Source organism: Schistocerca nitens, chromosome 2 (assembly GCF_023898315.1).
Source record: "Schistocerca nitens isolate TAMUIC-IGC-003100 chromosome 2, iqSchNite1.1, whole genome shotgun sequence".
NCBI lineage: Eukaryota > Metazoa > Arthropoda > Insecta > Orthoptera > Acrididae > Schistocerca > Schistocerca nitens.
Window position 1 is genome coordinate 508,878,366 of NC_064615.1, and position 11,995 is coordinate 508,890,360.

Below are 11,995 nucleotides of genomic sequence, written 5' to 3' on the forward strand. Positions count from 1 at the left end.
CAAAAACACCTCTCAGCGGAAGGTTTTATATATTTCCATATATGAATTTCCAAACTTCACTATATACTTTCTGAGAATAAAGTAGCATGAAAGCGAAGAGTCGCGAAAACTCACGGAATTCTAGGAATTAACAAGCTACACTTAACACAAGATACTTTTCAGTGCGCACGTGGATGGACTTAACAACCTGACGGCTACCATTCTTGCCGAATAAAGGCGCAGTTCCCAGGCCGATCCTATGTGCCATCAAGAAGAAATCCAAAACGTTTTGTACGTCCGTAGGCAGAACCGATAAACCACAGGAAGCTGAGTAAGGAAAGACAGAAAAGGAAAGACTCTCCACTAAGAATTAAAAAAAGAAAGAAATGCATGGAACATATTCTGCTCAGACTTTCGGATGAATACTTTTCAGGTGCTATGCGACGGGCTTCCTCTATGAGCTGTCTGAAGTAATGTTCAGTTACGATGTAGAATGTGTCCTCACAATGCCATATACGAGGTACGACAGAATGCACAAGCAAACGAGGTTCGATCAGTCACGGAAGAAACACGGCATACATATCCAAAGCGTACGTTGACATGCTACCGACACTCGGCAATGTCGATACGATGTCAGTGAAGAAGCCGTAGCCTGTTCCGTGACATATCGTGGTCGAGAAGCTCTATCGACCATCACGATCTTACGTTGCTAACCAACGGCTTTGAGGAACGAGTACTTTCAGTAGGTGTAGCAGTAGCACTGAAGACTAGCAAGAAGCGTGGATATAGACGTGTTTATGTTAGCTGCAGTCACTGGTTTCAGCCTTATATCAGTGTGGTGAATCTGTTACTGACGCAGGAGCTGCATGTGAACGATTGCATTCGAAGAGTTACTATCTGCGAATAGGTCGTAAATAATTTGACTCCGAACGCTATACAAGGTTCTATAGTGTCTAACTAAGCCAAAAATTATGATACATTACTAGGCCACAAAAAATCCTAAGTGGGTACCTCATGTCGAAGGAGTTGACCCATTAATGTATTGTGTACAATTCTTGTAGATGAAATCAACGGCCCACGTTACTTTGCAGGTACTCTGATAGGTTTGATTTATTGATTTACCACCATTAAATATGTTTTTGAGGGGTATATAAAAAATCATGTTGATGTTCCCGAGCCCACATCCCCAGACGATTTCAGTCAACACATCGAGGCAAAGTTCTGCTCCTTGACAATAGCAACTTTATTTATGTACATCTCGTCCTCAACTCGTTTAGAAGACGCACTGAGTTATGTATTCAGGATAGTGGGCATTCATTTGAACATCTGACTTAAATGAAGATTAGCCCAAGAATGTTCATCTGAATACAGCCACCTGCGTACAACATATAGAATCCACCCCTGAAACTTTAAATGTTTCCAGGTCCATAAATAACATTGATAGACATTTGATTTGGATTTATTTGTACGGAGTTAGTTTAAATACATCAGCTACGTAACAAAAAAAAAAAAAATAATGTTCTTTTAAAAAAAATTCGAACTCGTTGCTGTAGCTCTCTGGAAAATAACTAAATAAATTATGTTCATAACTTCGCAGAAGGAGTGGCGTATGTTACATTTACGTACGTAAATAAATAATTTTACTTATTATTTTACAAGTTACACAGAAAGCACCCTGAATCACAAAACATTTCGGTACACCAACCCATTGTCCGATCATGGGCATATACTTGTTCTCCAACAACACCATGACGTCGACCAGTACTTCCAGCAAAACAGTGCACCACCTCATCGCTCCTGAATTGTGTCTCAGTCATTTAAAAAGCATTTCACACTAACGAGGGTGCTTGTGTATAGATTGTTGTTGTTGTTGTTGTGGTCTTCAGTCCTGAGACTGGTTTGATGCAGCTCTCCATGCTACTCTATCCTGTGCAAGCTTCTTCATCTCCCAGTACCTACTGCAACCTACATCCTTCTGAATCTGCTTAGTGTATTCATCTCTTGGTCTCCCCCTACGATTTTTACCCTCCACGCTGCCCTCCAATACTAAATTGGTGATCCCTTGATGCCTCAAAACATGTCCTACCAACCGATCCCTTCTTCTGGTCAAGTTGTGCCACAAACTTCTCTTCTCCCCAATCCTATTCAGTACCTCCTCATTAGTTATGTGATCTACCCATCTAATCTTCAGCATTCTTCTGTAGCACCACATTTAGAAAGCTTCTATTCTCTTCTTGTCCAAACTATTTATCGTCCATGTTTCACTTCCATACATGGCTACACTCCATACAAATACTTTCAGAAATTACTTCCTGACATTTAAATCTATACTCGATGTTAACAAATTTCTCTTCTTCAGAAACGCTTTCCTTGCCATTGCCAGTCTACATTTTATATCCTCCCTACTTCGACCATCATCAGTTATTTTGCTCCCCAAATAGCAAAACTCATTTACTACTTTAAGCGTCTCATTTCCTAATCTAATTCCCTCAACATCCCCCAACTTAATTCGACTACATTCCATTATCCTCGTTTTGCTTTTGTTGATGTTCATCTTATATCTTCCCTTCAAGACACCATCCATTCCGTTCAACTGCTCTTCCAAGTCCTTTGCTGTCTCTGACAGAATTACAATGTCATCGGCGAACCTCAAAGTTTTTATTTCTTCTCCATGGATTTTAATACCTACTCCGAATTTTTCTTTTGTTTCCTTTACTGCTTGCTCAATATACAGATTGAATAACATCGGGGAGAGGCTACAACCCTGTCTTACTCCCTTCCCAACCACTGCTTCCCTTTCATGCCCATCGACTCTTATAACTGCCATCTGGTTTCTGTACAAATTGTAAATAGCCTTTCGCTCCCTGTATTTTACCCCTGCCACCTTTAGAATTTGAAAGAGAGTATTCCAGTCAACATTGTCAAAAGCTTTCTCTAAGTCTACAAATGCTAGAAACGTAGGTTTGCCTTTCCTTAATCTTTCTTCTAAGATAAGTCGTAAGGTCAGTATAGCCTCACGTGTTCCAGTATTTCTACGGAATCCAAACTGATCTTCCCCGAGGTCGGCTTCTACCAGTTTTTCCATTCGTCTGTAAAGAATTCGTGTTAGTATTTTGCAGCTGTGGCTTATTAAACTGATTGTTCGGTAATTTTCACATCTGTCAACACCTGCTTTCTTTGGGATTGGAATTATTATATTCTTCTTGAAGTCTGAGGGTATTTCGCCTGTTTCATACATCTTGCTCACCAGATGGTAGAGTTTTGTCAGGACAGGCTCTCCCAAGGCCGCCAGTAGTTCCAATGGAATGTTGTCTACTCCGGGGGCCTTGTTTCGACTCAGGTCTTTCAGTGCTCTGTCAAACTCTACACGCAGTATCGTATCTCCCATTTCATCTTCATCTACATCCCCTTCCATTTCCATAATATTGTCCTCAAGTACATCGCCCTTGTATAGACCCTCTATATACTCCTTTCACCTTTCTGCTTTCCCTTCTTTGCTTAGAACTGGGTTTCCATCTGAGCTCTTGATGTTCATGCAAGTGGTTCTCTTATCTTCAAAGGTCTCTTTAATTTTCCTGTAGGCAGTATCTATCTTACCCCTAGTAAGATAAGCCTCTACAGCCTTACATTTGTCCTCTAGCCATCCCTGCTTAGCCATTTTGCACTTCCTGTCGATCTCATTTTTGAGACGTTTGTATTCCTTTTTGCCTGCTTCGTTTACTGCATTTTTATATTTTCTCCTTTCATCAATTAAATTCAATATTTCTTCTGTTACCCAAGGATTTCTACTAGCCCTCGTCTTTTTACCTACTTGATCCTCTGCTGCCTTCACTACTTCATCCCTCAAAGCTACCCATTCTTCTTCTACTGTATTTCTTTCCCCCATTCCTGTCAATTATTCCCTTATGCTCTCCTTGAAACTCTGTACAACCTCTGGTTCTTTCAGTTTATCCAGGTCCCATCTCCTTAAATTCCCACCTTTTTGCAGTTTCTTCAGTTTTAATCTACAGGTCATAACCAATAGATTGTGGTCAGAGTCCACATCTGCCCCTGGAAATGTCTTACAATTTAAAACCTGGTTCCTAAATCTCTGTCTTACCATTATATAATCTATCTGATACCTTTTAGTATCTCCAGGGTTCTTCCATGTATACAACCTTCTATCATGATTCTTAAACCAAGTGTTAGCTATGATTAAGTTGTGCTCTGTGCAAAATTCTACCAGGCGGTTCCTCTTTCATTTCTTAGCCCCAATCCATATTCACCTACTACGTTTCCTTCTCTCCCTTTTCCTACACTCGAATTCCAGTCACCCATGACTATTAAATTTTCATCTCCCTTCACTATCTGAATAACTTCTTTTATTTCATCATAGATTTCTTCAATTTCTTCGTCATCTGCAGAGCTAGTTGGCATATAAACTTGTCCTACTGTAGTAGGCATGGGCTTCGTATCTATCTTGGCCACAATAATGCGTTCACTAAGCTGTTTGTAGTAGCTTACCCGCACTTCTATTTTTTTATTCATTATTAAACCTACTCCTGCATTACCCCTATTTGACTTTGTGTTTATAACCCTGTAGTCACCTGACCAGAAGTCTTGTTCCTCCTGCCACCGAACTTCACTAATTCCCACTATATCTAACTTTAACCTATCCATTTCCCTTTTCAAATTTTCTAACCTACCTGCCCGATTAAGGGACCTGACATTCCACGCTCCGATCCGCAGAACGCCAGTTTTCTTTTTCCTGATAACGACATCCTCTTGAGTAGTCCCCGCCCGGAGATCCGAATGGGGGACTATTTTACCTCCGAAATATTTTACCCAAGAGGACGCCATCATCATTTAATCATACAGTAAAGCTGCATGCCCTCGGGAAAAATTACGGCCGTAGTTTCCCCTTGCTTTCAGCCGTTCGCAGTACCAGCACAGCAAGGCCGTTTTGGTTATTGTTACAAGGCCAGATCAGTCAATCATCCAGACTGTTGCCCTTGCAACTACTGAAAAGGCTGCTGCCCCTCTTCAGGAACCACACGTTTGTCTGGCCTCTCAACAGATACCCCTCCGTTGTGGTTGTACCTACGGTACGACTATCTGTATCGCTGAGGCACGCAAGCCTCCCCACCAACGGCAAGGTCCATGGTTCATGGGGGGGGGGGGGGGTATGGATTATATGTACAAACAATCTGTCTACACGTGGCTGTACGTCATAGCAAAGAATGTGATACCACCTGAGTGTCAAACGTTGAAAATGAAACTTTCTTAATGTGGATGAAGTTCTTGGTATGTAGCATCTACGAATTATTTTCTAGTCTTTCTACACTAATAAAATATTTCCGTTTTCGGTAATCAAAACAGTTTCAATTTTTTCCTTTACAAAATAAGTATTGAGAGCATCTACCACTAAAATCTGGACATAATTTACCGACCTGTGCTATAAATATATAAGTAATTTGTTCCTGTGCCTGAAATGCCACCAGGAAACAGTCTCTGAATACACAGATTAATGAAGATACATCCTATGTACAGAAGGCCTGAATCTGAACAAAATGTCCTCAACATTTACAGAATACTGAAGCCCAGGTTACCTGTCTCGAGCTCCGTAAATAACCATGGCGTTCCTCACATGGAAACAGTCTGATGGAATTCATTGCTGAGACAAATCCATATTTTAAAAATTTTACTCGTCAAAACTGTGATTTTGCATAAGCAACTCATAAATTATATCAACACATAGAATGGCTCTAACACATTTAACCACTCTCAGCTTTTTGCTACATAGCAAATATCTCAAATGGTTTCACCCTAGTACACAGTTCTTAGACCGACACCTTGTGAAACGAATCTGGATCATTAAAGCGGACCGAATTCGTGACCGCTGAGCTGTTATCGCTAATACGGAATCGTCTAGTGAATGGCACGTCGGTTTTCCATTTGTGAACAGGTACCGTATATTCACTCCAAGATCACCCATTCAACTGAAATACCATCACAGAACATCCATTCGGAAGAAACGAGGTTTAAAGCACGGTCCGGCCGTCCTTAATTAGGTTCTTCAATGTTTCCACAAGTTACCTCACTTCAGTTCTAGGAGAGTTCATTTAGTAAGTTCACAGCTTATTTTTCCCCCAGATTTGTTGAAATAAACAGAGGTGCGTCTGTAATAACTATGACGCCATATGACATCAAATAGATTTTATACGCTAGCCTCCTTTTAAAACCAGAGTACACGCGAACTATATGTTACACGATGAACAGATAAACGTAGCGTAACTATCTTCCTCCTCTATCTCTTGCAGATTAAAGTTTAGTCGCTGACAGAGAACTGTTAACGAATAAAACACAACACTAGTATTCGGGACGTAGTTAGGTAAGACCACGATTTGGCTAATTTGAGTTTTCCGTAATACTGCATCAGTAGATCACACCTATCGAAAACCTGAATTACTCAGCGGCAGATTTATTATGTCATCGGCTACATGGGCGAGTACCATGTTTCTCACGACCTCGACGTCGACTCAACGTGAAAGCAGCATTTCTTTAAAATTCGAATACACATAAAACAAGGGTAAACAGCTAGGTGCATAATACGTCTCTCTCCCATCCACCCTTTAGGACCAGCTTCCTTCAGGATGGTGATAACGTAACGAGGTAGTACAGTGACTACAACACTATAATCGATTAGGGAGGAAGCGAGGCTCAAACTGCCGCCTGTCCGTCATCAGGGTTTCCTAAGTTCCTAAACATGCCCAGGTGCATGCTAAAATGAATATTTAAAATGTCTTCATATCTTTCCGCATTAAGCACAATAAAGGAAGCACATCCTAGCCACAAAAACGGTCCCATCTTCTAACACGACTTCCTCCGTACCAAACTGTTGGCCACAGCTGCATTTTCCCTCCAACTTTATATACCTTGTATGTATGTATTGAACTGGGGACATAGAAACGACGGTGAGGCTTCGTCTCCGCAGTAGTCCTCAGTGGTATACAACCCCACAACAGGCTACAGCAGTTCACTCACCCCACCGCCGCCCCACATCGAACCCAGAGTTATTGTGCCTTTCGGCTGCCGGTGGACCCCCCACCCCCGGGAATTTCTCGTAGCAGACGAGTGTAACCCCAATGTTTGCGTGGTAATTCTGGTGTACGCGTACGTGGAGCCAGTGTTAGCGCAGCAATCGCCGCCATAGTGTAACTAAGGCGGAATAAGGGGAACCAGCCCGCATTCGCCGAGGCAGACAGAAAACCGCCTTAAAAACCAACCACAGGCAGGCCGGCACACCGGACCACGACATTAATCCGCCAGGCGGATTCGTGCCGGGGACCGGCACGCCTTTCCGCTCGGGAAGTAGTGCGTTAGATGGCAAGTTAGTTTCCTTCCATCTACAACTTAGATTGTGGGACGACGTTTGGTCACCGAGGTAAATGTCAAACCGACAATGAATGAACTGTCCCTATGGGCAAGACCAGATATTGCGTTTGAACTAAAGCCAAGCGAAACAGACAGTATATATAGGAAAAAATGATTTACGTGCCGCCCATAACGGTGGCAAGTGAAGATTTTAGTCGAGTAATTAAGTTACATGTCTCTCACGAGATAGATGACAGTACTAGAAAGAGAAATTGTTTCCTCATCGTCCGCCTTTGTAACTGTGTGATGAGCGCGACGGACTGTCACTCTAAGATCTCAATGTTATTCCCGATACTGTCACGGATAGTTTCTTGATAGGATGATTGGTCGGTGCAGAAACGAATTCCAATGGTAGCGGCTGATATAACCTTGCAAGGACGTTCTGCAATACGGCACCACGAATCGGCATATTGGGTAAAGTAATGTATAAATAATAATTTATTAGCAAAAGAATGATTGCTGTTATATAAAATATGTTGAGTGACGAGCTTATTAAGCAGTATGTATGACACGAAGTTCAAGTTAACACTATTTTTAAGAAGAGCTTTATCAAATACTGAATCGGCGAGATGCGGAACGTGCGGAAAATATTGACAAGAGAAGGGACAGGGAGATAGGACTGTGATAAGACATCAAGAAATAGCTTCCATTTTACATTAGGAGCGGCAGAGGATAAAACCTGTATTGGCTGTAGTAGAAGACAGAGGTTGGAAAATATCCAATATTTAATTGAGGACGCTAGGTTGAAGAGCTACTCTGAGGTGAAGAGGTCGTCACAGAAGAGTGGTGTCAAAATAAATTAAAAAATCAAATCGTGTCGCGTGCAGGTACAAGGAAACGGAGCAGGTCTTGCCGCTCCAGAGTAAGGGTTTGGTGTCGTCTACGGTAGGAAGTGTTTGCTGTCGGTGGGGCTCGCGGCGGCAGTGATTTTTGCTTGTGTATACACTCACTCGTGTCAACAGCAGCAAACACTAAATTACACATTGTGGCGAAGTATGAGATCGAATTGACCAATTCATTCTGTTTCGACGAGCACGATTTACGTAGTAACCCGCCAATCAGGTAGGCTACCGAGATCAAATAGTTCAAATGACTCTAAGCACTGTGGGACTTAACATCTGAGGTCATCAGTCCCCTAGAGTAAGAACTACTTAAACCTAACTAACATAAGGACATCACATGCCGCGCGGGATTAGCGGAGCGGTCTAAGGCGCTGCAGTCGTGGACTGTGAGGCTGGTCCCGGCGGAGGTTCGAGTCCTCCGTCGGGCATGGGTGTGTGTGTTTTTTAGGTTTTTTATGTTAAGTAGTGTGTAAGATTAGGGACTGATGACCTTACCAGTTAAGTCCCATAAGATTTCACACACATTTGAACATTTTTTGACATCACACACACCCATGCCCGAGGCAGGATCCGAACCTGCGACCGTAGCAGACGCGCGGTTCCGGACTGAAGCGCCTGGAACCACTGCTACCGAGATCGTGCACCAACATGGCTCCTTATGTGTTCTAAAATGAGGATACGATGAATAACTGTTTTGTGATGTGCCTCCAGCATCATCCAGGAAAGCACTTTTTTACCTAAAATACTCAAACTTTTATTTGAGAATATAAACTACAACTCTTATTGGAAACCGAAAGCAGATAGTATGTATGTATGTACACAAACGAAGTACCTACACTTGGTACAAGGCAGTAGCAAATAAATCAGGAGTACAGTATTGTAAATAAACAACGCAAGTCAAGTACGTCGCAATACAACGCTTCATTCCAGTGATCGGATGAACCCCATCTTAAATAAGTATTGGCTCTGGTTTCGGAAGAGGAAGTTAATGTTGGGGAGAGATGTGTGGTAAGCCTATGCCCCACATGACTATGTATATGTCTTAGAAAGGAAAACATTCTGCTGATGTTTCGCACGACTGTAGTACATATGCGAGTATAGATATAATGAATGTTCGTCGAACACGATTTGTTTCTGAGAAATCGATGTCCAATGTTTTACAAACCTGTTGCATGCCAAGAGAGAGCTCCCGCCATTCAACACCAGCGACAGCATAACCGGCTAAGGCGGCAGACAAGAAGTCTTTCCGTGGTGCAGTCGACTCGTGTCATTTCCTTTTCCTTTTCTTCTCATCTTCCATCAACTGCTTGTGGCGTTACAACGAATCACATTTCTTCGAGCCGGCCGCTGTGGACGAGCGGTTCTAGGCGCTTCAGTCAGGTTCAAAAATGGTTCAAATGGCTCTGAGCACTATGGGACTTCTATGGTCATGAGTCCCCTAGAACTTAGAACTACTTAAACCGAACTAACCTAAGGACAGCACACAACACCCAGTCATCACGAGGCAGAGAAAATCCCTGACCCCGCCGGGAATCGAACCCGGGAACCCGGGCGTGGGAAGCGAGAACGCTACCGCACGACCACGAGCTGCGGACGCTTCAGTCAGGAACCGCGCTGCTGCTACGGTCGCAGGTTCGAATCCTGCCTCCGGCATGGATGTGTGTGATGTCCTTATGTTAGTTATGTTTACGTAATTCTAAGTCTAGGGGACTGATGACCTCAGATGTTAAGTGCCATAGTGCTTAGAGCAGTTTGAACCATTTTAAACATTTCTACGGAAAGGGGCAATAATAATGATGATACGGTCATTGTGAAACATTCGCGGCATGTTATAACAAGGAATAGTGATACAGTCGTGCGAGTATCAGCCGTATGCTGTAAGTGATTCAGAGAAGATATGGGACGGTGTGACCTCACTGCGTTCAGTGCATGAATGTATCGATAAATAATCATTTTATAGCGATTCCTTATTACATGGCTACTACACTTCGCCAAAGATGTTCCTCTATCACATGGCTTCCCAAACTCTTTCTCTGATCGGACACTTTGAGAATCCTGGTATTCTGACGGAACACCTTGTTTATTTTGAAGGTTAATAAAATTTTTAAAAAATGTCTAATAACAGAGAAATAGCAAAGAAATTTTAAAAAAGTACTTAATATAGACTAAATGTCGTATAAAACTGCCATGTTATTAATAATCTTTCGCGGAGCTTTTATTCACTTCGCGTGGATCACAAATGTTCCCGAAGGGGATATCCCGGCCGATAAATGCCATACGATCACTTCATTTCACAAATGTTCCGAGGAAACAGTTTCGGAAACCCTGCTCTATCAACATTATTATTATTGCTCCTCCCAAAATAAACATTATTCATTGTAGCGACGCACATGTTTGGTGGAAGGTAAAAAAGTGACGAGACTGGAACTTGCAATCTGCCGCCGCTGCACGACGGATGACGCTCTCTGTGGTGTCACCGCCAGACACCACATTTGTAGGTGGTAGCCTTTAAATCGGCCGCGGTCCTTTAGTAGACGTCGGACCCGCGAGTCGCCACTATCAGTGATTCCAGACCGAGCACCGCCACACGGCAGGTCTAGTCTAGAGAGACTCCCTAGCACTCGCCCCAGTTGTACAGCCGACTTTGCTAGCGATGGTTCACTGACTACAGACGCTCTCATTTGCCAAGACGACAGTTCAGCATAGCCTTCAGCTACGTCATTTGCTACGACCTAGCAAGGCGCCATATTCAGTAATTAAAATGAATTCTGAACAGATAATATTGTGAATCATGTACCGTCAAGAGCGACGTTCATCATTAATGGATTAAAGTTAAGTATCAAACTAATTACCTCCGCTTTCTGAATTCTAATTCCTTGTCATGTTCCAGACCTCACGTCAGTATAGTTCTTCCCTCCTCACGCCAGCCTGCGTGAGCTAAAACGCGTGCATTTCGGTCTCCTCTAGTAACACGGTGTTGGCTCTTCTGCCAACATAACACTCCCGTATGGTATTCAACTTAAGGTCGTAAACCAAGAACCTCGATTTCTCTGAAATGCACCAGAAGCTCGTAGTACTAGTGCTGCATTTGTTACATTTCAGTATGTACTCTAGGCGACTGATGACCTCAGAAGTTAAGTCGCATAGTGCTCAGAGCCATTTGAACCATTTCAGTATGTACTACAATCGTGGGAATGGTGAACAAACTTCGGTGACACGTTGGGTGCGTGCTTTCTTTGTTAGGCCAGGGGTCCACGTCGGTGTGTTAGTGAGGTGAGGTGAGGAGCGGGCTACTCACGTTCATGACTGCGGACTGGGCGGGCTCCAGCGCCGGCCGCTGCTCGTCTCGCACTGGCCGGCCCGGCGCGGCTATTCCTGTCCCGCGGCGGCGATGGCGGCGACGCCTATAGCGCCCGTACTGCTGCTGGTGCGGCGCTGAAAACTCGCCAGGGTGGGTCGCGACACCCCGCCTTGCCGCGCCCGGCTAAGGCTTAATTTAAACCGCGGCGGCCGCGGCCTGTGGAGGCGGAGGCGGCGGTCCCAGCCTCCAGCAGACGCCGCCGCCGCCGCCGCCGCCGCCGCCGCCGCGGTTCATCGACTCTACGGAGGGCCGCCGCGTGCCCACCGGCATACCGGGCGTCGCTGAGCGCGCGCCTATCGTGCCGCCTCCGGCAGGCAAGAAAAGCGGGCTGTGCCCAACAACGAGGCCGTCATTCACAAGCACTGCGTACTTGTTGGTACTAGCACCTGTACCGCCTCGA

General features: G+C 43.9%; 1 protein-coding gene across 1 annotated transcript in view; it reads right to left on the reverse strand.

The window, feature by feature from the left end:
- LOC126235125 (E3 ubiquitin-protein ligase lubel) overlaps positions 1 to 11,659 on the reverse strand; it is a 443,689-nt gene extending 432,030 nt beyond the window's left edge. The window contains exon 1 of the mRNA XM_049943859.1: positions 11,533 to 11,659. Coding sequence (XP_049799816.1) covers positions 11,533 to 11,538 — 6 coding nt within the window. The 5' untranslated portion in view covers positions 11,539 to 11,659. The remainder of the gene's footprint in view (positions 1 to 11,532) is intronic.
- Positions 11,660 to 11,995: the final 336 nt, after the last annotated feature.